Source organism: Chaetodon auriga, chromosome 5 (genome assembly GCF_051107435.1).
Source record: "Chaetodon auriga isolate fChaAug3 chromosome 5, fChaAug3.hap1, whole genome shotgun sequence".
Lineage (NCBI taxonomy): Eukaryota > Metazoa > Chordata > Actinopteri > Chaetodontiformes > Chaetodontidae > Chaetodon > Chaetodon auriga.
This window is the reverse complement of record NC_135078.1, coordinates 15278214-15303505: the sequence shown is the minus strand read 5'-3', so window position 1 is coordinate 15303505 and position 25292 is coordinate 15278214. Positions and strand designations below refer to the sequence as shown.

The 25292-nt window shown below is 43.0% G+C and overlaps 2 protein-coding genes across 2 annotated transcripts; one reads left to right on the top strand and one right to left on the bottom strand.

Moving 5' to 3' along the window:
* Positions 1-27: 27 nt before the first annotated feature.
* pi4kab (phosphatidylinositol 4-kinase, catalytic, alpha b) lies at positions 28-24085 on the top strand. The gene is made up of 54 exons (XM_076730177.1): positions 28-160; positions 1237-1353; positions 1898-1991; positions 2228-2316; positions 2409-2481; positions 2596-2858; positions 3081-3147; positions 3697-3845; positions 3958-4023; positions 4128-4224; positions 4348-4539; positions 4656-4756; positions 4910-5039; positions 5521-5650; positions 5737-5832; positions 5954-6137; positions 6751-6854; positions 6956-7124; positions 7216-7266; positions 11081-11189; positions 11458-11594; positions 11704-11837; positions 11922-12004; positions 12097-12167; positions 12283-12407; positions 12494-12575; positions 12718-12801; positions 13051-13140; positions 13503-13622; positions 14654-14746; positions 14837-14993; positions 15103-15230; positions 15352-15510; positions 15647-15798; positions 15922-16029; positions 16139-16266; positions 16718-16876; positions 17052-17131; positions 17278-17477; positions 17717-17807; positions 18862-19029; positions 19169-19222; positions 19734-19854; positions 19967-20096; positions 20787-20930; positions 21052-21122; positions 21214-21320; positions 21453-21557; positions 21719-21844; positions 21960-22080; positions 22375-22534; positions 22625-22714; positions 22805-22888; positions 22978-24085. Exons 1-54 carry the CDS (start codon positions 62-64, stop codon positions 23027-23029), a joined length of 6294 nt encoding a protein of 2097 aa, XP_076586292.1. The 5' UTR covers positions 28-61; the 3' UTR covers positions 23030-24085.
* serpind1 (serpin peptidase inhibitor, clade D (heparin cofactor), member 1) lies at positions 7722-10487 on the bottom strand. The gene is made up of 6 exons (XM_076731463.1): positions 10228-10487; positions 9312-9955; positions 9001-9149; positions 8749-8873; positions 8450-8594; positions 7722-8273 (listed from the first exon to the last, which is right to left on the bottom strand). The coding sequence occupies exons 1-6, from the start codon at positions 10485-10487 to the stop codon at positions 8082-8084; spliced, it is 1515 nt and encodes a 504-aa protein (XP_076587578.1). The 3' UTR covers positions 7722-8081.
* Positions 24086-25292: the final 1207 nt, after the last annotated feature.

The window sequence follows — 25292 nt, the reverse complement described above, 5'->3', positions numbered from 1 at the left end:
TGCCGCTGCTTGCTTGTTTCCTCTGCTTGCTGAATTGAGCTCGTTTGATGTAGGGGTAAACATGTCTGTAATGGGAGGTGGTACGAGAGGGTTTTATTTCAACACAGTCCTGTCGCTGGCACGCTCTTTAGCTGTTCACCGTCCCGCACCCGTCGAAAAGGTGAGGAAGGAGAAAACCGAGTGAGCTCCAAAAGTCACATTTGTTTTAATTAGCTACGTTAGTAACGTTAAACGTTAAGCAACAGGGTTGCCCAGGGTGTAGCTCCGCTTCCGCACAGTCCATATCTTCTTTTGATCACTGACTCGGCAGCCAGGCTAACATTTGACAGGTGTGTCGGCGTCTGTAGTTATGAGTCAGTGAAGCTGGGTCTTCTCGACAGTGTTTTCCCTGTAATAGAAGAACAGAGCAATGCAGAAGAAAGTGGCGTCGCTGCTTGTGTGGTGCCTGTTACTGCATCACACAGCAGAGTCCGGCTTGATCGGCACTGCAGTCAAACAGGTTTACATGGTGAAGAGCGAGAGAGACGATGGACAAAGCTTCACAGTGTGTTCATAGACAGTCCCTAACCTGTTGCAAAGATGATGAAATCTAAATTAAAATACATTGTTTCGGCCAAAACACGAAGGTTGGATAAAGAGCTGCGTTGCGCAAAGTAATGCTTAAATTTGGTGGATCAGATAAAATGAACAGGGACATATCGAGGCAATCATCAATACATTGCCACCATTGATATTTTATAGAGCATATCGGTTATATAATGTTCAGTTTCAGTGTGTTTTGTGGGAGTGACCAGTTTTGAGCTTTAGTGTCTTGCACTATATCAAATATTCTAAATACCAATGATGACATTGTTATAGTGAGTAGCAGCATCGTTTTGTTGTGGTTTCCTCCTGGATGCCAACTTACAGTGAACTTTATTGATCATCAGTAGGGAAACAGAAACGACAGGAACAGAATACGGACAAATAGAAAGAAAAAAATCCAACTTAGAAAGGTATAAAAAGTGTTACCCCTGATCAGTGTGCATAAATGTAATGTATGTGTAAAACCAGTAGTGCAGTTTCCTGATATTCTTGCCATGAACCTAGTTAAGATCAAAACTCAATGCTGGAACATGCAGTCTCTCTACAGCAGGTATTTTAACACAAGCCTGCAAAACTAAACAGTTAAATCTAAATGTGTTATGTTTCCTAATGCAGTAACTACACGCAGACAGCTGTTTTGTTCTCCTTCAGGTCCAGAAGCTACAATGTATGTGTCCAGTGGAGGTCCGAGGTGTGTTCACCCTGGATGTGCGTCGCAGAGATGCAGTTATTGCGCTGGCTGTGTTTCTGGTGGAATCTGGCTTACAGGTGGGTGGTGATCAGTCAAAAATGGAGCTGCAGAGCCTTTTTAACACAGTGGGTGCACTTCAGATTAGGTCTTATGCTGGCCTGGTTGTTAAAGGATCCAGTGGATTTAAGATCCAAACAGGCCACGAGTTTATTACATAGCAATGCAGTGGCCTGATAAATTTACAAATTATCAATATTGTGGTATTAGTACTATTAGACCGCTTTTGCCGCCAGCCTCTCGCAGGACTCCACACATATCACCATGATAAGCTTATTCTCATAATCTGATTAAACTGGCGATTAGACATGCAGCTGGCCATGTAAGCCTCTAACCTCATCACACTGAGATGCAGTGTGGAAGCCTCCCAAACATCTGATTAAGTAGAGACAGTAGCTTCACCTTTCAGTGTGACAGAAATGCGTGATATATTTTCTTTATCCCAGATTTGAACAATTGCTCGAATTTTTGATTGACCGGTGCTTCTTAGGCAAACAGAAGTGCTGCTCTGTGCCCACAAGTGCATTTGTCTGTGGTGTGTAACGATTTGCTTTACTCTGGCAGCACAAAGACATACTTGTTTCCTACTTGCTGAGCCTATTGAGAGGGCTACCACGGGTCCAATGGATCGAAGAGAGCTCGGGAAAGAAAGGAAAGGGTAAGAATAATCCTCTTATTTTGTTTTACAATGGCCTCTGTGTACTTGCTCTAACAGTGTAGTATGTAATTTTTTTCACCATTCCTATTCATTTTCAGTCGTCCACAAAATGCCTCGAGACAGCAGATTCCACTTGTTGGTCTATTCCACTTGTTGACTCAGTTGAACAGTTTTCACTGTTGCATTGCGTTTTCATCTTTTGATATAATCTGCCTATCATTATTTTTCTTCTTCAGAATTTCTCCCAGTTGCAGAAAACTTCAGTTTCTGTCTAGTGACTCTTTTGGCAGATGTGGCTCAGAGAGACCCAGACTCCCGCCAAGAGGTCAGCTTAAAAAGTGGTGATAATAAATCATTCTTAGGTTAGAGTGCATTGCAATGAAATGCTAAGTTTTGTTTCTACTGTGTCCCCTCCAGATCTTGAACACTATAATGGAGGTCATGCAGGCATTGCAGGATATGTGCCAAACACCTGATAATCATGACAAAGGTATACACACACACACACACACACACACACACACACACACACACACACACAAAGGCAACAAACTGTGCAACACCAGTCCTTCGAAAAGCTTCATAGATGCTCTCTTTTCTCTAGTCTACCTGTGCAGGTATATTGTTCCCACCCTGCTCGGCATGACTCGAGCATTTGGCCGCTACAGCAACACGGACGAGGCCCTGCTGTCCAAGTTGTTCCCCAAAGACTCGCCCCAGGCCCGCTGCGTCACAGAGGAAACAGAGGGAGTGCGCCGCAGGTCCTTCAATGACTTTCGTTCTATCCTGCCATCCTCACTGCTTACAGTGTGCCAGAGTGACACTCTACGCAGAAGCGCTGGGACCAACCTGGATCCTTCTGCACAGGTGTGTGTATGTTGTGATAGAGCTCGTCTGAAAACTCGGGACAATTAGAGGTGACTGCAGAGCTCTAATATTCTTAAACCCTGATTCCAACAAAATGAACCTGTTTACCTGTGGAAGGTTCCAAACAGGTGTTTTTTTAAATTTTGATTTAATTGATTTTCAGTGACTGTGTTCTGTTTGATTAGTGGTAAAAGAAATGTTCTGTAATGTGCTGTCTCACAGGGCTGTACAGATCCCGGAGGCCACTCACCCTGCTCTCCTACAGCCCCTGGCCTGCATTACTTTGAAGGTAGAACTCTTTTGATGTAAACACAGATTCTGTCAACCAATCCTAGCTTATTATTGTCAGCCGTCAACATTATGTAACAATTAGGTACTTGCATATTGCTTATCTGTGCTTGCATGTTTTCTGAATTAATGATTTTATTGGGACTTGCATATCTCACATGCCGTATTAATCCATTAATGCACCCAGTAAAGGTGATTTAATCTGGGTGAAACAATTCCTGCTTGGTAGCAAATACGACTTATTGCCTTAAAGCCGTAACTGTCTACAGCTTGGATGCATACTGGTCTTGTCTTTATATAGGTGCTCAGTCATGGCCCACTTTTCTTATCATGAAGGTAGTGACTAGTCTGGTGTGTCATCATTCTGCACTAATGATCAATAGTCATATACTAAGAAATCCATTACAGACACAGATATTAAGTTCACCATTGTCAATAATCTCCTGTCCTTATTTTGTGCCATTTAGATGCTTCCCATCCCATTGCACCCTGAAGGAGCCAGTCATATGTTGTCGCATGTTGTTAATGTCCTCTGGTGTCTTCATTTCAGGTGCCTACCTCCCAGACAGCAGCGCAGTAGATCCTGACTACTATTTTTCTACAGTCAGCTCCAGTTTCTCAGTGTCTCCTCTCTTCTTGGGAGCAGGAGAAAACGAGGTGGAGGTGCCTGTTGATCTGCTGCGACAGCTCCTTGGCATGGTACATTAGCCGCTGCCTGTTTTTCCAAGATACTGCCTCTTCAGTCTCCTGTTCTGTAAACCTACAGTATACTGCATCTTCACCAGTGGTTGTGCGTATTGTTAATTCACAGGTAAAGAAATTTGTCTCCGACTCCTTTTTGAAAACTCTGGATGCCACTATGACAGAAGTTACAGAGGTAAACATAATAACCACTGTCAGAAATTCTAAGTAGTAAATTTAAAGTGAAATTTTCAGTTGAATAATCTTCTCTATCATTGTCTCTTCTGTTTTGTTGTTAAGTCTAATCCTGGAATCAACCTCTGTTACAAAACCTTCAGTGACCCTCTCTATGTGTGTGTGTTCAAAATGCTGCGGGACACACTGTACTACATGAAAGGTAAAGTCTTAGAAAAAGGTTATTTATTATGCATTAAAGCCACACAGTCCTGCACTTATTGTTGTATTTTGTAGTCTATTGAATGGACTTCTCACATTTTCATACTGTCTTCATGTTGCCTAGCCTTGCAGCCTGCATTTGTCCGCGAAGTGCACGACTTTGTGCTGGAACAGTTCAGCAGCAGCCAATCAGAGCTGCAGCGGGTACTTCATGACACGGGGGGGTTGCCGGGGGAACAGAGCCCCCTCAAGCTTCGTTGCCAAGCCAACGCTGCCTGCGTGGACCTCATGGTGTGGGCCGTCAAAGATGAGCAAGGTAATCAATCGCAGCAGAGCACAGCAGCGTGTTCAGATGCGGTAATCAGAGGAATGCTGGATGTGTTTTATTTGTTCTGGTTGCATCATGTCTCCCTCCCTGTGTCTTTTTTTCAGGAGCTGAGAATCTGTGCACCAAGCTGTCAGAGAAGCTGCAGTCGAAAACTTCCAGTAAAGTCATCATTGCTCACATGCCCCTGCTCATCTGTTGCCTGCAGGTACAGGAGCAGTAATACATGTGCTCAAATACAAGCAAATTGCTGTACAGGGCAGCAGATGATGGGTTTTGAAGCTGATCCAGATGTATAGTGTGTCATAAATTTCTATTATTTAGTGGATATCATATTTTTAATTTCCTCTGATTGATTTAGGGCTTGGGTCGTCTGTGTGAGAGGTTTCCAGTAGTTGCTCACTCTGCCACAACCTCTCTCAGGGATTTCCTGGTGGTTCCTTCCCCTGTTCTTATAAAACTCTACAAATATCACAGCCAGTACAGTACAGGTACAGATATTTATCTATTTATTTTATGTGAAAGGGAGCACATACGATACTAAACGTAAATGTCACTATTTGATGTATCAGAGTTATCTTGAAGCTAATTTTCATCTTCAGTCCCTGATTGAAAGCAGAGTGAAATGTGAGAAAAAGAAGTTTTGAAATGTAACATTTAACCAATCAAAACATGACACGTCCACCAGGAGCCTTCTTATTCCAAGCACAGCGCAAATGATCTGAACCAAAAGTAAATGGGACAACAGTGCTGATGATACAGTGACAGATGTACATCAATAACAGTGTCATTGTCACATTCAGCTCTCATCCACTATTGATCTGAACAGAGTGCTCATTGATGAACTCCTACATATTCACACAGCTGGAGATGTAATTCAGTTTGCTGACTTGTCTGTGTCGTCCTCCACAGTGTCCTGCTTTTCTGTTGACGTTCCTGTCTTTGTGCTGTTGCCACTCTTTTCTTTTTAAGGCACAGGAGAAATTAGGATAAATGTGACCAATGAGCACTCTCAGTCGACCTTCAACCTTCTGTCAAACAGGAAAGACCAACCGTCCATGTACGAGCAGCTCAGAGACATCTCCATTGACAACATATGCAGGTGAGACACCTGGCACAGGAGAGATCATAAAATGAGATTTTCTAATCTCTCGTTGTTCATATTTGTGTATATTTCTTATTGCTCAGATGTCTGAAAGCTGGTCTGACCATGGACCAAGTGATAGTGGAGGCCTTTCTGGCCAGTCTGTCCAACCGACTATACATTTCACAGGAGAATGACAAGTGAGCAACTTTTCCTGGTTGGGATAAAAGCTACATTGTGCTTTGAATTCAGTCTGAATATTTTCATGTCCTTGACACCGATGAAGAGCTACTCTAAAAATAAAACTTGTCTTTCTGCCAGGGATGCCCATCTGATCCCAGATCACACCATTCGAGCGCTGGGCCACATCGCAGTGGCTCTGAGAGACACTCCTAAAGTCATGGAGCACATCCTACAAATCCTTCAACAGAAGTTCTGCCAGCCTATATCACAGCTGGACGTCCTCATCATAGACCAGCTTGGCTGCATGGTCATTACAGGAAATGTGAGTTTAAAGATACAATCATAGCACATTTTTAGAGTATTGTCACACATTTAGGCTGGAAAGGGATATTAGAGCCAGTACATAACCACGGGGGGTCATTCAAAAGTGTAAAAGCTGGAGAGGGGATGCACGTTTATTTGATAGGAACAGTGTTATGTAAGCCTGATTTTTTTTTTCTGCTGCTTAAATAGAAGCATTGTAACCTGTTTTTCTTAACCCAGAGGGGCTGGCATGCTGTAATTACTGGACACCTACTGGCTGCTGTTTACTTGCTCAGTACAGTGTGCATAAATGTGGAGTGTAATGGGGTGTTTTTGACAGCCAGTGTACCCAGAGTGTGACACACTACAATTAACAAAGGACTGGGAAAGGATCTGACCGTATACAACAGATACGGCTCACTTACAAAATGCCTTCCTCTGTGCTGATACGCATCTTCCACATTTACTCATCTTATCCCTAATAATGGGATTTTTCATTGGGAAAATTATAAATGTTATGATTAGTAAGTAAGAAGATTATTATCCAACAAACATGACAAAAAAGATCATTTTATTTTGAGTTGAACCTATTGGTGCCTGCGCAGTCTTAGTCCTGTCTGTTGGTCTTGTAGCAATACATCTATCAGGAGGTGTGGAACCTGTTCCAGCAGATCAGTGTGAAGGCCAGTTCAGTGGTCTACTCCGCCACCAAAGACTACAGAGATCACGGCTACAGGTCTGCTCTCCTCCTATTCACAGACACTGCCAGTTGCACTATAGTAGTGAGTATGACTGTGTTTAACTGTTCCCTCCATCTGTGCTCTTTTCCCCCACAAGGCACTGCTCTCTGGCAGTGATAAATGCTCTGGCCAACATTGCAGCCAACCTGCAGGGGGAGCAACTCGTGGACGAACTGATGGTGAACCTTTTAGAGCTGTTTGTCCAACTGGGCCTAGAAGGAAAGAGAGCCAGTGAGAGGGCCTCGGACAAGGGGCCGGCACTTAAGGTACATGCTTAAATGCACAAACATCCATACACAACAGGAAATTGAAAACAGCAATGTTGAATCATTGGTCATGGCTCTTTATCTCCCGTAGGCATCGAGTAGCGCTGGAAATCTTGGAGTCCTCATACCAGTGATTGCTGTGGTGAGTATGTGATGTCTGCACAAACTGCTGCCCCCTTGGAGATGTTTTCCATTAACTGAAGACAAGAATTTCTGTTTCAGAACTGCCCAAAAACTGGTTAAATGATGTACAAGACTATGTGAGCGCTTCAGATGAATCTGAGCGGTTAGTTAGCATTTAACTCAATCAACAAATATTTACCCTGTTAGCTGCAGTACAAACATCTGTGTCAGCGGTTCACTGCTGAATGTTATGTTATGTATTTGTAGTGCTGAAATTGTATTTCTGTTGTCAGTTGAATTTATGATCATTAGAATTATGTCATTATAATTAATAGTAATACAATAGATAAGGTAAGTTTTTTTTTATTAAGGCACTCCCTTTATAAAAGTAACGATGTAATCATTTTAAGATTTTTTTCACAGAAATTCTTGTCTTATAGTGTCATACATCATTTTATTATCCCCTTTTTTGTCTTATTCGTGTTCCTGTTGGCCTTCTGCAATTAATACAGTATGCCGTTAGGTAATGACAGTTATATAATGGCAGCTTTTTGAGAACATTTCTCCACTAGCCTCATTGCAGAAGATAAAACATTAACAGACAGATAACAAGCATTCACTGAGTCACTGAGTCACTTGACAGACTTGCAGCCTTTTGAGAAATGTGAAGGAGAAGTTAATATGTTCAGTCAGACTACATACACATAAAGACTCTTGATGTTACTCCTACATAATATACTAATAGAAACAAGACACCCCAGCTATTAAGAGCAGATTAAAATAGGGACTCTTTAGGGAATAGTTTAGCTGTTTGGAAGGGCTTTTTGGTCAAGTTTAGGTCTGTGAAGGATTGACCACCCGGCCCATGAACACAAGGCAGTCTGTGCGGTGCTCGTAGATGAGGAAGAGGAAGGGATGGTCCACAGTGAAGCGGATCTGAGAGGAGAGGGGCATGAAGCCCACTTGGGTCAAAGCAGCCGCCTCTGTGCCCTCTTCATTCACAGTGATGGTTCCCTGGTGCTTCAGCTGGGGAGGAAGATCAGAAGGCTTCTATTATTTGGACATAGTTTGGAAGGATCATTGATTGCAGTTGATAAGGTGTCCAGGTGACTGGGTGACCTTCTCTTTTGTTTTGATGTTTGCCTTTAGCGTCAGTTTGGTGATTTTTCCAGTGAAATCATGACTGATTTAGTCTTACTCACCCAGTTCATGGCCACTTTTTCAGAGGTCATATCAGAGAAATCTCCACTCTCCTGGAACAAGTTGGTGAGGCCCATCTCCTTCAAATTTTCAATCAAGTCATAGTTCTGCTCCAGTTTGAACCGAGGCAGCACCACCTCTCGCGTCCTGGAGGGAGGCACAGAAAGGTTTCCTCATGGTATAGCTTTTAAATCTCCAAACATTTTCAGCATGTCAAGCCATTAAAGGAAAATGTTAATAGATATTATTTTCAGGTTGCTTTCGCAGCTGCACATTAGTTTGTTGGGAGAATGCTGCTGACCTGTTAGTCATGTTTTTGAGCCACTTGTTGACAACAGTGGGAGAGATCTCCTGCTCCAAAGTCCTCATGCCAGTGATCTTCCTGGGCAAAGCAATGAGCATGCTGATGTTTCCTGTGTATGGGAGCTGAAAACAAGAAAGTTTGCATAATTATTATGCAGCTCAGTTGATTTGTTCATGGATCAGTGTGTGTGTTGGTCAGCAAATTGTTTTTGAAGAAGTCTGCCACTCAAATCCGTGTAAGGCCACTCACCTGTAGGATGTCACACTCCAGTTCATGATCGGCAGCAGCCAGGTAGTTCCCCTTGTTGGTCATCATTGGCACACGCACATTTGTTTTTTCGTTAACTCGGAAGTTGCGATAGTGAGTCATTTCTTTGGGGAATTTCTGTTCCCATGTACCTGTTCATACAAACAAATGAGGAGTCGTATGTTTACTTTGCAATTCAAATAACCAAACAAAGCAGACGTGTGCTGCAATTTCACTTTCCAAAGTTCTGCGACATTAAACAATACACATCATTTGAAAGTAGGTGCAGGACGGTGTGTCCCCATGTCACTCGCCTTTGAAGTACAGGTAGTTGAGAAGCATCAGCACCATATTTGGGTCGACACTCTTGAGCGGTTCCCTGATCAGCCCTTTGGTCAGTTTTAGGATACGACGGTTGGCCTTGCTCAGGAAGGCGGGGTCCCTGAAATCCACCGACTGCGGCTCTGCAAAATAATAAGCCTTCGTTTCTGCCCGGAAAGAATCTTTCACTGACACATCCTTCTTCACGTAGACATCATTTACAGAGCGTAGCGTGTAACCAAAGTTCCTCCTGAAGAGTCTGTGCGTCAGCTTCCTGAACAGCTTGTGCACTGTCGTGTTGTCATAGTGATGGCTGGCATTGACAAACTCGGCGAATCCCAGAGCTTTGTAGATCTGATCGTGAGTTCCAGATCCCGCCCCTAAAGACATCATCCCCATAGCGATGGAGATGCCGGCAGGTGCTAGCAGGATGTTGTCGCTCTGGTTGACGTCGTTACGAAGACTTCGATAGAGGTTAAAACCGAAACGAGCGTTAACAATGTTGATGCGTTGGAGGCGAGTCCGACCGTGGAACAGTCGCAGGAGTCTGGCACGGCGAATCTTTGGGTCGGAGGGCTCGGCGAAGATGTCGATGTCAGGCGCCGGTGTGGCAATCTCATCTATCTCATCCCCCTCACTGAAAAATACCATAAACTCATCATCCAGCCGTTCAAAGAAAAATCACTCTCAAAGAACATTGTATTATACAGTGGCTGCTTTATAGGTAACTGGTTGTTTTTAACATTGTTTATACTTTTATATATAGAAATAATAGGGAAAATGTCAGTATAAAACTTAATGATAATTCACTTCCTTTACTTTATTACACACAGCTTTACATCTCAACTTCTTTCCTCAACATTTCATTTTTGCTCTAACCCACCATAAGTAACAACAGTTCATACTCACATGTAGTCGTCACTGCCCGCAGCCAGAATTTTATCAAAATCAATATAATCTTCATCCTCAAAACCATCAAAAATTAGGTCATTAGTGACTGTGTTTTCTTTGTGGAACTCCAGGGGAATGGCCTCTATGTCCACTGCCCCATCTTCAAAGCCTCTGGGGTCTGGTTCAGGGTCACTGAAGTGAGAGCTGAGGTCTTTGATGCCAGCCAGGGATGAACTGACCATCAGACAGGCCACAGAAATGACAGTGATGACCCACATCCTGAAGGCTGTGGAGGAGGGAATAGACATTTAGTACGGCCTAATTCATAATCTGATCAACATTTAGCAATCTTGATTAAATTACATTTGAATTAATCGATAGGAGCAAAATCATGTTATCACAGGCTACAAATACAAAGGACTTTATGTAAAATTCCCTCAGTAGCCGTCTGTAAAAGGTCTTACCTTCACCGTGTGCTGGCAGGAAGTGCTGTGTTGCCTCTGTTTGTAAGAGCAAAGAATTGAATACAAAACTGAACTTTGATGTGGGCTCCTCCTGAACAAATAGACCAGATCAAACAGAGCAGAAAGCACTGTGATTGACTGAAAGCTTTAACTCTTCACAATTCAGCTTATCTGTTAAGAACATATAATGCTAATTAACTATTAGAGGGCTAATAGTGTGGTAGGAGGTATTTTGCAGTTGCTTGTTTACATTGTTTGTCTTTATTTTATTCAGTGCGCAGCGTATCCAGGAAGAATTTAGCTATTTGTATTTGAAGGAGTTTGTGTTTTAGCATTCCTTTAGAATCACTTTTGACTGATGGCTGTACTTTTTTCACCCTTCTTCTGTCTATTTTTCTAATTCACAGTTGACCAGGCGGCTTCCACCAATCAAAGAGGCAAAGCCCCGGCTGCAGAAGCTGTTCAGGGACTTTTGGTTGTACTCTGTGGTCATGGGCTTTGCTGTGGAAGGATCAGGTATGAACTGATGTCAGTCACGTTTGGTAGAAAGTTCTGCATTTCCGCACTATATTTCATAAAATGAGGGGGAGTTGGTATTTAAAGGTACTTTGTTTTAGCGGCCAGTAGCATCCCCAAATCACACAGTGATATTATTTATTTCACACCGAATGGGGAAATACAAATGTTTTACGTGTGAGAAAAGCGTTCATTAAATTAGCACACCAACATCAGTGTCACTTATTGCAGTCCCGTCCATTTCTGGATATATGTTTTGTCCTTTCAGGGCTTTGGCCAGAGGAGTGGTATGAAGGTGTGTGTGAGATTGCCACCAAGTCTCCTCTTCTCACCTTCCCCAGCGGAGAACCTCTTCGCTCTGAATTGCAATACAACTCTGCCCTGAAAAATGATACAGTCACGCCGGTACAGCATTCACGAAACTTCACTTTTGTCTTGCAGTAAGGTTTTTAAAATACTTTTGAAAACAGAAACACCAAGACTAACTTTTAAAATATCATTTTCTGGTCTCCAGGCCGAGTTGAGTGAGCTGCGAGCGACCATCAGCAATCTGCTCGACCCGCCTCCTGAAGGATCTGCCCTCATTAACAAGCTCGACTTTGCCATGTCCACGTACCTGCTGTCAGTCTACAGACTAGAATACATGAGGTCAGCTTCATTACACTTTACACTGTCACTTTTTTTGTATATTGTGAGGTCAGATTGTAGAGATTTGTAATATCTCTCTTTCAGGATGCTGCGATCCAATGATCCTGACAGGTTCCAGGTCATGTTTCGATACTTTGAAGACAAAGCCATCCAGAAAGACAAATCAGGTGAGGACATTAAACTTGCTACACCTGCTGCTACTGTTTTTACTCGTTTGATGCAATTCATTTTCTCAAGTTCTCTTTTTTCATGTTCAAAGGCATGATGCAGTGCATTATTTGCGTTGGCGATAAGGTGTTTGACGTCTTCCTCCAGATGATGGCAGAGAAGGTAGGCAGCATGGTTTCTCAAACAATCTCGAAAGACTTAAACGTCTTATCGACCGTACATTTAATTTTTTAGTCTCAGTGAATAACAATCAAAGCCTATTTCTCATTTTTTTTAGCCCAAGACCAAAGAGCACGAAGAGGAGTTGGAGCGACATGCTCAATTCTTACTGGTCAACTTCAACCACACACACAAGAGGATCCGCAGAGTGGCGGACAAATACCTCTCTGGTTTGGCTGAGACGTGAGTGTCATTAATCCGAGAACTTTGTCTACCGTCATGATATATACAATATGAATCCTTTTTCTCATGTGGTCTTCTTCTACCAGGTTCCCCCATCTGCTGTGGAGCGGTCGCGTGTTGAAGACCATGTTGGACATCCTGCAGACGCTCTCTCTGTCACTAAGTGCTGTAAGTGGTGCAGCTTTTAGTCGACATCAAGTGTTCAGAGTGCAATTATTTTTGCTTGAAGAGTTATGAAACTCCAGGGAAGAGTTTAGATCTGTGTGACTATGAGCGTCAGTTGTAACAGATGATGTCTCTGTTCATTCAGGACATCCACAAGGATCAGCCATACTATGACATCCCAGACACCCCTTACAGGATCACTGTTCCTGACACGTATGAGGCCCGTGAGGTGAGTTTGAACTGTTATTACACTTCTGACCACTAGAGGACAGCAGACTGTTGGTTTTGAAGACATTTGAGCTTCTTTCTGTGTTCAGTCTTAGCTCGTTTTGAATTGTGTGATCCCCTGATCAGATAAAGTAAGCCCTTTACATTCATGTGTACCATCTCAGCTTAATCTCAACCCTTTGTGTTGGGATACATTTTATTCAAATTGTCTTCCTTCTGTATTTTATAAATATTCCTTGTGTCCTTGTAGAGCATAGTGAAGGACTTTGCTGCTCGCTGTGGTGAGATCCTGAGAGAAGCTATGAAATGGGCCCCTTCAGTCACAAAGTCCCACCTACAGGTGAGTTTCCTTACCTTTACATTTCCTCAGAGGTCTTTGATCAGAAAGATGAACAGAGCCCTGGAGTTTAAGAGAGGGTCAACACACACTCAATCAAAAGGGTAAATTTAATTGTAACAACGGCTTCCACTTAAATACGAAAAATATCATAAAAGTAGCTTTGCTCTGAAGTAAGTTATGGATCGTCTTTGTTGCTGAAGACCCCAAATTACTGAAATGAGTTCAGGATTTTAAAGGGAAATCACTGTGTATTTTAACCACAAATGATGTTAGTCATTGTTGCTCCATTACTGCTTCTCTTTTCCCCTTTTCTCTCTTTTTGTTCATTCTGGTATCTCACCTGTGTGCTGTGTCTCATGCAGGAGTACCTGAACAAGCACCAGAACTGGGTGTCCGGACTGTCGCAGCACACTGGGCTGGCCATGGCCACAGAGAGCATACTGCACTTAGCAGGCTACAACAGACAGAGTACTACACTTGGCGTGAGTCACACATGACGTGGGCATCCCTGCATGTTTGCACAAAACCGTTCTCCTCAGATTAAAGGTGGCTTGAATTAAGACAAAATTACACATCCCAAATTATAGGTGAGTTCATAATCTGAGCTACTGAAACACTGTTTAGAGACAGACCATCAAAAAAACACAACCACACAAGCACAGTGTCTTTTTGTCCGGCCCTACCGACAAACTTTTAGAGCACTGAGGACGACACAGGAAGTGACAAATGCCGTGTCACTTCCTGAGGCATCTAGAACAACACGCAGCACTTCTGTAAGATCCTTGGAACATACTGCAAACTTAAAAACCAACATGTGGTTCCTCCAGTTGGCCTCACGGGCTTGTTGATTTGATGCTTATTAACATTTGTCCAACATTAATGGCTTTTTGATTTAACACACATGCCATTTAGTTGCTTTGTCAGAGCCTTTACTGTTGTGTTAACACTGAGCAGAAGTGTCTCATGTCCTTTGTGCAGATATGTGTTTTATTATGTGTTTTAATCTGTCTGTATTGCGTTCTATAGTTCTGTAAACACTCTGTTTGTTTACAGTGCTGTTTGTCTCTGTGTGCATGCTTACTTGTCTGTGTGACATTACTTTGCTTGCTCTGCATTTCCTCTGTGTTCTTGGGCTTGCATTGTGCTGTATCTGTCTTTTCATTTGCTTCATTTGTTGTATTTTGTCTTTATTAAACTGCACCGAACTGCGTACCTGGTTGCTTGGCTGGTTTACGGATTTGCTGGTTACCTGGTTACTTACCTGCAATGGACGGGTGGGTTGGTTGGCTGGTTGCCCATTTGGCTAACTGGTTGTGCTGGTGCTGTCCTCCACCACGTGGCCAACCATAGGCTGCTTTTCCTCAGGTTGGTCTGAACACTAAATATAAAGAGACAGAGTTCAGGCATGATACATTCAGTATAACCAGAAGAGCTACAGTGCAGCTATGTGTCCTACTTTCCCAGTTCGTGACTGCGATGCTCTAAGTGGCCCCTAAACTGTGTTTCCCATTAGACCACCCAGCTGACGGAGAGACCAGCATGTGTGAAAAAGGACTACTCCAACTTCATGGCATCACTCAATCTGCGCAACCGCTACACTGGAGAGGTGAAGTCATGCTATGATAACGGCGTGGTGACGTTCTGAGACTTTCTACATACTGTGTGATTCATAGCTGTCTGTTTATGTGCTGTCTAGGTGGCTGGTATGATTCAGTTCTCAGAGGCGACTCACAGCCAGTCAGACCTCAACAAGCTAATGATCCATCAGATGACCAGTGCTCTGGACAGAAAAGACCCAGAGGCCTTCACGCAGGCCATGTTCAAGATGGCTGCTCTGCTTATTACTACCAAAAGTAAGCAGCTCTGCCTAATTTAAATTCATATGTGAGGTCTTTCTGTAACAGTGGCTGTTGTTTGTTGTTGTAATTGCTGTATGTTAATTTTCCATATGCTGCCTTTCAGACTGCGATCCTCTACTCCTGCACCATCTGTGTTGGTCTCCTCTGAAGATGTTTACAGAACACGGCATGGAAACTGCCATCGCCTGCTGGGAATGGCTCCTGGCTGCACACAACGGGGTGGAAGTGCCAGTGTGTATATTCATCACTTTCCATGAAACCGTGTGAATCATTTGTTACATTGGTGTGTTGTTTGGTTCGAGACGTATGGCAGAAACGATTCATTTTTATCTTTTCTTTTCCATCTGCCTAGTTTATGCGTGAGATGGCAGGAGCTTGGCAGATGACGGTAGAGCTGAAGATGGGTCTGTTTTCGATGGCTAAGGTGGAGGCCGGCCCTCTGGCTGTCTCAGAGGAGAGTCAACCTGCACCCTGTGCACCTGACGTCATCCCCCACTTCCTCTGGATCGAGGTGAGTGACACGCAGACCTAAACATAGATGATATTTCTAGATTTTAATGTATTTTTCATAAAACTGAATTAAGCTCATTTCTTTAAGAGTATAAGGGTTGGAAGCCTCATTTTTCCTTCTCTCTCTCTCCCTCCAGTTTCTGGTGCAGAGGTTTGAGATAGCCAAGTACAGCAGCGCTGACCAGGTGGAGATTTTCACCGCCATTTTGCAGAGATCTCTGTCTTTGAGCGTCGGAGGGCCCAAAAGCAGCCTGAACCGTCATGTTGCTGCCATTGGACCAAGATTCAGGTGGCGTGTTTCTTATCACAAAAGCAAATTGGTTTAACCTTACATGCTGTAATAGTCAGCTGTGAGAAACACTGAATCCTAAACTTAATAAGACTCATCTGTTGTTACTTTGCTTTGTTTCAGACTGCTGACTCTGGGTCTGACTCTCCTGCATGCTGATGTTGTGACAAATGCCACCATCAGAAATGTCCTACGAGAAAAGATCTATTCCACAGCTTTCGACTACTTCAGGTAGAAAAAATCAAGAAGTGTTTTGCTGGCAAAAAGGAAAAGTCTTTGGTGTGATTTTACAGCCGTCTCTCTGTCCACTAATCTCTTTGCCATCTCTGTCTCTGTGCAGTGTCATGCCAAAATTTCCCACTCAGACAGATAAGAGGCTGAGAGAAGACATCAGTATCATGATCAAGTTCTACGCCAGTCTGCAGTCTGATAAGAAGTATCTGGCTGCCAGCCAGCTGGTTCCTCCAGGTACAGGACAGAGAAAAGAGTGGCCTAATCTGTCAATAATAAGAACTGAATTAGCACCATCACACAGCATGACAATTCAAACTTTATACAGGGGTTAGATTTTCCTTTTGTGTGATTGTGAATTTCCATCCCTTCTGCTTCTTTTTTTAACTTAATTGCATTTTATTACTTCTGCAATTTAAGGCAGATTTGGTCATATGTAATCTATAGTATGAAGACCAAACCTGTCCAGAGACCCAAGTATCTAATCTGTGATGTGTTAACTGGAGCTGAAAATGTTGCATTACATCGACCTTTTACCATACACACCAGGGTATTGCAGTAGTTATACCACCTGGGCTTTTTGGTTTGCGTTGAAGGCCCAGCTTACAAATTAATCATGAAGTTGTTGTCTGAACCTTTCGTTTAAATGCTCTTGATAGACAGATAATGGAATTGATTTTTTGTGTAGATCCCCAAGACATGTCGGTGAACAGCCTGTCTGTCGTGGCAGTGACGGATAGCCGGAGCAGTCTTGACGCAGCTGTTGGCCAGAGGCAGCAGGTGACTCAGGGATGGATCAACACCTACCCTCTGTCCTCCGGGATGTCCACCATATCCAAGAAATCAGGTACAACATGATAAACTTAAATAAGCTATGCTGGAGCCCACCATGTCCTGCAGAGATAGTGAAAAATAACCTCCATCTGCTTCGTATTTGTAGATGAGGTCTTCAGTACCTATTCAACAGATCTTCAGTTATGCAGTATTTCCTGTATCTTACTGTATTACTGTTGCTGTTTCAGGACTGTCTAAAAAAAGCAACAGAGGCTCCCAGCTGCACAAGTACTACATGAAACGCCGGACTCTTTTACTGGCTTTACTGGTATTTAGGTTTTCTTACCCACTGTACATTTTCACAACTCTGTGGTAATAAAGAAAGTTACATCTAGTTATTACAGTTCTACATCTATACTTGACACCTCATTGGGCAAATCTGATGAGTCCCATTCCCTGTATGTCTCTCTCCAGGCCAGCGAGATTGAGCGACTGACGATATGGTACAACCCGTTGTCCACTCAGGAGCTTGCTATTGCTACTGAACAGTCTGTGGAGACCAGCATCGCCAACTGGAGGTCCAAATACATTAGTCTGACAGAGAAACAATGGAAGGACAATGTCAACCTGGCCTGGAGCATAGCACCTTACCTCGCCCTGCAGCTGCCTGCCAGGTACACAGAGAAAGTGGACAGTGTAATAGACTTTGTCTAACCACATTAAAAATATGAAAAACTTCAACAATAGTGCCAGTAAGGAAGTTTTAAACGCCAAAATCCATCACTTTGTGCACACTTTTACCTTTGGTTGCAACAAGAAGGAATTGAGTGATGCTACAAGTTTCTGATATGACGGACGCAATGTTTTCATTCATTGGACATGCAGCTATTCACTTTGGTAAATTGTTTTCCAGATTTAAAAACACAGAGGCTATTGTCTCTGAAGTGACTCGTCTAGTGCGGATGGATCCGGCGGCTGTGTGTGACGTTCCAGAAGCGGTCAAGGTGAGGTCCTCTGCCTGCCATCACAAATGAACAGGGTGACTGTTGTGTCCGCCATTCTTTTGGTTTCATTCATGGTGCTTGTATCCTGATCACAGGAATAAGCACAAACTTACAGCAAGTGGATTTAAGTTTTCTATCAGTGTGTTTTGAGTGGAGCTTTGAACAGCTGGACCCGACATATTTTGTGACCAAATTCTGCTTGTGCATGTGTGATACAGTAGGCTTTAAGAAACTAGACAGCACAGCTTCCAACGGGTATAAACTCATTGTGGGGTTTGATTGTTGTCACTATACAATGACAGGTTGCTAATCTGTCCTCCCACTCCACTATCATACTTTTACTAATATGTTTTTGATCTGAAATGATTAAAACCCTTTCTGGACCTCATTGTGCAATTGAATATATAGTATAGAGCCAATACAGTTGCCTGTAGCCATAGCTGTGGATTCAGATTTTGAGTAGGCAAGACTTTTACTCTTTTACTATTTAAAATGGTCTTTTTTGAATTAATTTGCTCCTTGGGTTTTGGAGTTCCCTCTCCTGTGTTTTGGTGAAGTACCTGCAAAAGTTAAACAAACTGAAAAGTTTTGGTTTGGAAGTTGTTTTGCTTTCAAGTGGCCATATTGTGTCACTTGAGAAATGTTGGTGTTATTGAAGTTATCTCTTTTCCCTCCAGCTTCTTCTTCATGTAATTCTGTCTGACTGAGCTCTTAATGAGCCACGTATCTGTCTGTAGAAGAAGCAGGGGAGGCAGAGAACAACCTTCCCCGAAGGCCACCGTAATCTAACAGATGATCCTCCTTGACATCTCGTAGTTGTTTATCCCAGGCACTTCAGCAGCTAATGAACACAGCTTCCTCTCGAGGCTAGTTAGCACACCATCAGTCTTGGGGTCATAACCTTACATCAGATTGCTGTCATATTTGGTGCAGAGATATGGATCTTGTGATGCATGCTGCACATAGAGTAGTACCTCAGTACTCATGTAGATGTTGAGTGAGTTGGTTTTCTTTTCCACATATTTCTCAGTTTTCTTTCATTTCTTGTCTTCAGTTTCTGGTGACATGGCACACCATAGACGCAGACTCTCCAGAGCTCAGTCACATCTTGTGCTGGGCCCCGGCAGATCCCCCAACTGGACTGTCCTACTTCTCCTCCCTGTACCCACCCCACCCCCTCACAGCCCAGTACGGGGTCAAAGTGCTCCGTTCCTTTCCTCCGGTACGGTCACATCCAGCACACGCATTTGTTTTTGCTCCCTGTACATTGTATGTTGGAGATTCATTCGAACACATTGATACAGTTATGGCATTTCTTTTTCTTTTCTTACTGTGTAAAATATTTTTTCCATTCTTTCTAGGATGCCATCTTGTTTTACATTCCTCAGATTGTTCAAGCACTTCGTTACGACAAGGTAAATATCAGATTTCCTGAGTCAGCAAGTGCATTTAAGGCCCACATATCTTCAGATTATTAAAAGCGCAATAAATGGAAGATAATATTCATAAGTATGTTTTTATTGGTATATAATACTTAGTATATAATAAACTGAAAATAAAAATTGTTGGAAGTGTTCCTGGCTTTGAAGCCAATTTGACATAGTGGCCAAACCTGTAATTACAACGTCATGTGATGCACAAGGGCCCGAAAAGACTTTTTCCCATAGACATGGTGGATACATTTTTCAATCAGAATTTCATCCATTCTGTCTGACAACATTTGAAAAGTCTGAAAGAACTGCACGATTGAGTCATTTTATTCCCATTCAAAGTAGCAGAGGTCTTTAAACTGGAAGTTAGCCAGCTCAGCCAACGGAGGTCGAAATGCAACCTCACTGCTAGATGCCACTAAATCGCACACTGATCCTTTAAATGTTCAGAACTTTCCCTGTCTTTTTCCCTCTTTTCTGTTACAACCTCATGTAGATGGGTTACGTGAGAGAGTACATCCTGTGGGCCGCTCAGAAGTCTCAGCTTCTGGCTCACCAGTTCATATGGAACATGAAGACCAACATATTCCTGGACGAGGAAGGAAATCAGAAAGACCGTGAGATATTTCTTCTCACTATCTCTTTCTGACTCGACGCATGCACATCACAATGCAACACAACCTGTGAACATACAAATGTAAAACACCGCGGTCTTCTCTCTCCGTGCAGCTGACATAGGTGAGCTGCTTGAGCAGATGGTGGAGGAGATCACCGGCTCTCTGTCTGGCCCAGCCAAAGACTTCTACCAGAGAGAGTTTGACTTCTTCAACAAGATCACCAATGTGTCGGCCATTATCAAGTATGAACACACTTTATTGTTTCCGACTTTCTTTAGCATGCTTTCGGCCATCATTGACAGTAGCATATCCTTTCCATTACTGCTGCACCTTTGTCCAAAGTTACAGAACATTTTAGATATATTATAAACTCAGCTCTGCTGCAGGTAATCCAAAAGATGTTTATGAAGTGAAAACAAGTTTCCCCCTGAGCCGAGATGTTTTGTTCTTTTCCCTGCCCACCAGTGATCTACTCTCTAAATCCCTTTGTTGTTCATTTACTCGGCTATTATTTGTTGTAATGTCTCTTTGATTAAGCACCAGTCTGGAAGACACTGTATGCTGTACGCCTGAATACCTGTCTACCAGTCTGTACACTTTGCAGCTGACGTGTAGAGTTCTGACAGCTCCCATTATTGCTGCCTCGAACAGAGAGTGTTTTGTCAGCCCACTAGAGGCACACAAAATTCCCCCCAGCCCTCATTACAGCACTAATTGCAACTGTCCAGGGGAGAAACTTGTACCGTCCCCTGGTTTCCACTCTCTATTACTTTCCACCCCAGTGACTCCCCTCTGTGAATAACAGTCGAGCCCGACTGTCACTTGTGCTCTGGAGTCATTGAGTGAGATACCCATGCATACTATTCTCAGTGCAGTCAGACAGAGGTGTGGGAACTCTCTGTGTTTAAGTTGCTTTTGTTTGTCTTCATTAGACCTTTTCCCAAAGGGGAGGAGAGGAAGAGGGCTTGCCTGGAAGCCATGTCACAGATCAAAGTCCAACCCGGCTGTTATCTTCCCAGTAACCCAGAGGCCATAGTTTTGGATATAGACTACAAGTCTGGGACCCCCATGCAGAGGTGGGCCTCAGAATCGTCTTCTGTAATGCTCATAACATTTACCAGAATCCACAAAGAAATGTGACGGCTTCACTGAACTTTTTTCAAAAGCACATTTGTATCCCTTTCTGTCTCTGTTTAGTGCTGCCAAAGCTCCCTACCTGGCCAAGTTCAAAGTTAGGAGGTGTGGAGTCAGTGAGCTGGAAAAAGAAGGTACTGCTGATGTTAAATGATCCCAAAGTTGATCTCGTATTTCTCAAATATTGGCACAGACAAACAGTGTGTCATGACATCTTCCCCTCAGGCCTGCAGTGTCGCTCAGATTCTGTAGATGAAGCGAAGAGTGAAGAGGAGGCCGACAGGATCTACTGGCAGGCAGCCATCTTTAAAGTGGGAGATGACTGCAGACAGGTCTCAGTTTCACACTTCTCTCCTTTCACTTACCACACTGCTATCTGCCATTCATTTCCTGATATGTTCCTTTGATGTGACTTCATTTTGCTGACTTCCTTCTCTTTGTCATTTCGTCCTCGTTGCACACAGGACATGCTGGCTCTTCAGATCATCAGCCTGTTTAAGAACATCTTCCAGCTGGTCGGCCTGGATCTCTACGTGTTTCCTTACAGGGTGGTGGCCACAGCCCCGGGAGTAAGTTCAAATGAAATTTTTCATATGTTCTTCTGTGTTACCCAACAGGAACTACTAAATGTTCAAAACAAACTTTTCAATAAGATGATGAAACTGCATGTCGAACCTTCCCCAGTAATCAAACTGCTTCTCATTCTTCCTGTTTTGATGTGCCACCACAGTGTGGAGTCATCGAGTGCATCCCAGACTGCAAGTCTCGTGACCAGCTGGGCCGACAGACAGACTTCGGCATGTACGACTATTTCAGGAACCAGTATGGAGATGAATCCACACTAGCATTCCAGAAAGTAAATGCCAAATGTCACAGCCTTGTACAGGCTTTTGCATCATCACTCATTTACACCATCATATTTCTCAGTGCTCAGTTTAATCTGATATTCCCTCCAACACTTGTCTTCTCAGGCGCGGTACAACTTCATCCGCAGCATGGCAGCTTACAGCTTGCTGCTCTTCCTGCTGCAGATAAAAGACAGACACAACGGCAACATCATGCTGGACAGCCAGGGCCACCTCATCCACATCGGTGTGTACTGTGGGCATTTCCTCATTCCTTCAAGTATTGTATTCCATTTCTGCCAATAGATCCACCAAAATCTTACAAAGTGGTCCTTTAACATTGTCAAAGTGTATCTGAACTTTGGACTTTTTGAAATTTTTCAGACCATTTTTGAGACAATCTTTGAATTATAACCCTTTGTAATCCATTATATTTGTATTGATAGTGCCAGACATTATCTTCATGCTGCAACATGATACTGGAGCATTCAATTAGAAACCATGTGTGTGTGTTTATCTGTGTGTGTGTGTGTGTGTCCAGACTTCGGCTTCATGTTTGAAAGTTCTCCTGGCGGGAACCTTGGCTGGGAGCCAGACATCAAGCTAACCGATGAGATGGTGATGATCATGGGTGGGAAGATGGAGGCGACGCCCTTCAAGTGGTTCATGGAGATGTGTGTCAGGGGATACCTGGCTGTCAGGTGAGTATGCACAAGTGCTAAAGCAAATGTTCACAACACAGTGAAGATGGTTAACATGTAACATTAAGACAAGTTCCCCTGGTGAATCAGGCCCTACATGGACGGAGTGGTCTCCTTAGTGACACTCATGCTGGACACGGGTCTCCCCTGCTTCCGAGGACAGACCATCAAATTGCTCAAGTGAGTCGGGCGTGTGTCTGCATGTGTGAGCCAAAGTGAATGAGAATAAGCAGTTTGAATGTCATTTGCTGTCTCCTTCGTCACCTCTAGGCAGCGGTTCAACCCTGGTTTGAGTGAGAAAGATGCAGCTTCCTTCATCATCAAAGTCATTCAGAACTGCTTCCTCAGCAACAGGTCAGTACAAAACCCAAACAGTTTACAGATTCTGAAATTCTCGTTAATGTTGGTCATTATTTACAACTGCTCTTTTTTTTGACTTACAGGAGTAGAACCTACGACATGATCCAGTATTACCAAAATCAGATCCCATACTAAACATGTGTACCTAAGCATGTGCATATATTGGCTGGTACATGGTCCGTGCGTGCGTGAGTTTGCGTGTGTGCCTTTGTTGATGCTCACCGTCGAAGATTGTGGCTCATTGTTTCCGCTGATTGTTGGATGTCATCCTTTTGTGTTCGCTTTAGCTTCTCGTTTCCTCTGAAAGCATACTTTCTTTATATTAATTGTCTGTTCCTTTATTTATTATGTTACATTGACATCAATGTAGTTATTAATTATTATTGTACTACTGCACTAGCATCTTGACTTCTGTGCACTTAGAGAAAAAAACCTCTTGGTAATCTGCACGTTCAGTAAATACTCAGTGAGAGTCTGTGCCAATTTTAAATGATTTATAATGTCCGTGAACGTGGATTCTTAAAGCTGTTGATTTTAGATGGGGTTTGAAATGTAATTGGATACTTGAAGTAGCTGTAGTAGACCGGTTTCATTTCTGACCAACGTGGCCTCTTCTGTCATCTCGTACTTGACTGTACTACTGTGCTTCTCTTTCTAATGGACCAGTCAGATTTCTTTGATCTGTAGCATGGTACTCGTCTTGTATTTAACAGTGATGCCTGACTGTATAGACATGGGTTGCACTGTCTATATTTATGGGTTTCCGTATTTGCAGTTACCTCGGGAGAAACAATGCACACAAGTTCTGGGAAACACTGGGGCTGAGTTTTGTATATTTTAGCGTTGCCAAAGGGGAGGGAAGATGATGCACATAAATCAGACTTTTCTATTATTTATGAATGAAGTTAAGGCACAGCTTGAATGTTGGGCAGTTGCATGAAGTTATGCGTTAACTACCATGTAGCCTGTGTCCAATGTGGCTTCTGGTGAAAGTTATTTTCGTAATCCAAAGTGCTGTGCCCCATGTCCATATGGCTAGCTTAAGCCTTTATGTAATGTTACTGATTGTAAAGATTTTGCCTCTCTTTGTATATTTATATCCATGACCCATTTTCTGTCTCCTTTTCTATCTTCATGCCTTTTGAATGAGAATGCATAAGATATGAAATCAAATAAAGATCTATGAACTTAAAGAAACTGTCTTAGTCTTTCTTGTGGTCTTAATTATGAAATAAATAAATAAATAAATAAAATTCCTTACTAGACTATTATGTAAAACACGTGAGAGGGGGTTTAGGCTCCCATCATTCATACCAGCAACTGAAGACACTGTGCAATCTTGTGTCTTTTTGGTGCCTGCATTCTGTATGTTATATTTACATCCACTAGAGGGCAGCAGATAATATTTAATGTGCAGACATTTTTAATGTGTCTCCAAGTTCTGAGTTGGTGCCAACTCTGATTGATTCAAATATCACTCTTAACTAGTGTGCAAACAAAATCAGCTACTGCAAAATTCCTGGAAAGTAAGAGCTGGAAACACGCCTGAAACAGAGCTCAGGCATTACAGCTGTCAGTGTGTGTCTCTCTCAGATAATGAGAGTGGAATTTACAGATGCAGTGAGTGCCTGCGCTCTGAAGTAGACCTTGTCCTCTGACAGCAGCATGACTAAATGGAGGCTGACATGAGTGTGCCTGTTTCTGCTGTTGTGAGGCGCGGACTTGAGACAAAGCCTCATGTGACATGCTCTTTATATTCTTGCAAAGCAGGTTATGTTAAACACACTGACGAAGGAAAAAGACTGGAATAAAACTACCCAACCCAGAAGTTTTTACAAACTGGCAGGCGTCACTTCAGTTCCAGACGTGTGTTAAACTTTGATGTACAGCAGCACATGGGAGTGGTGTGTGTTACATCGAGAAAATACTGTACACCAAAACTCAGTGTCAGAGAGGTGAGATCAGTGAATTACTGGAGACGTTCAGCATTGAATGCAACATTTGTTCAATGACTGTTCGGTTCTTTTCACAGTGAAAGTTGGAAAACTCAAAACTCCCTGAGTATCCATATAACTTACTGCTGTGTGTGTATTTTGGGAGGAGGAGAGTGGGGGTCCTGAGGAAAGAGCTGACACAGCTCACGTCAACATGGAGGCCAAACAATGAGAAGGAGATGGAGACAATGAGTGTCAGAAAGACAGGGAGATGGAGGTCCCACGACTGCACACTGGGCTGCTCTTGCTTTTCGCTCTCACAGCTGATATACGGGAGGTTTTACTGAAAAACATACAAATTTAAATGAAGAAATAAGTGCAGATTGTTGTTTACGGTGAATTCTCAATACTCTGCTTGGTTAATATTTCAGTGCATACAGATGTCCGGAGGGGAAACACCTTGA

Excerpts from the sequence above, each read along its gene's own strand:
- pi4kab (XM_076730177.1), top strand. The coding sequence starts at position 62 with ATGTCTGTAATGGGAGGTGGTACGAGAGGGTTTTATTTCAACACAGTC. Across the intron at positions 6,855-6,955 it reads TACAGAGATCACGGCTACAG|GCACTGCTCTCTGGCAGTGA; the intron begins GTCTGCTCTCCT and ends TTCCCCCACAAG. Across the intron at positions 22,535-22,624 it reads AGGGGATACCTGGCTGTCAG|GCCCTACATGGACGGAGTGG; the intron begins GTGAGTATGCAC and ends CTGGTGAATCAG.
- serpind1 (XM_076731463.1), bottom strand. The coding sequence starts at position 10,487 with ATGTGGGTCATCACTGTCATTTCTGTGGCCTGTCTGATGGTCAGTTCA. Across the intron at positions 9,150-9,311 it reads CAACTACCTGTACTTCAAAG|GTACATGGGAACAGAAATTC; the intron begins GCGAGTGACATG and ends TTGTATGAACAG. Across the intron at positions 8,595-8,748 it reads CTCAAAAACATGACTAACAG|GACGCGAGAGGTGGTGCTGC; the intron begins GTCAGCAGCATT and ends GCCTCCCTCCAG.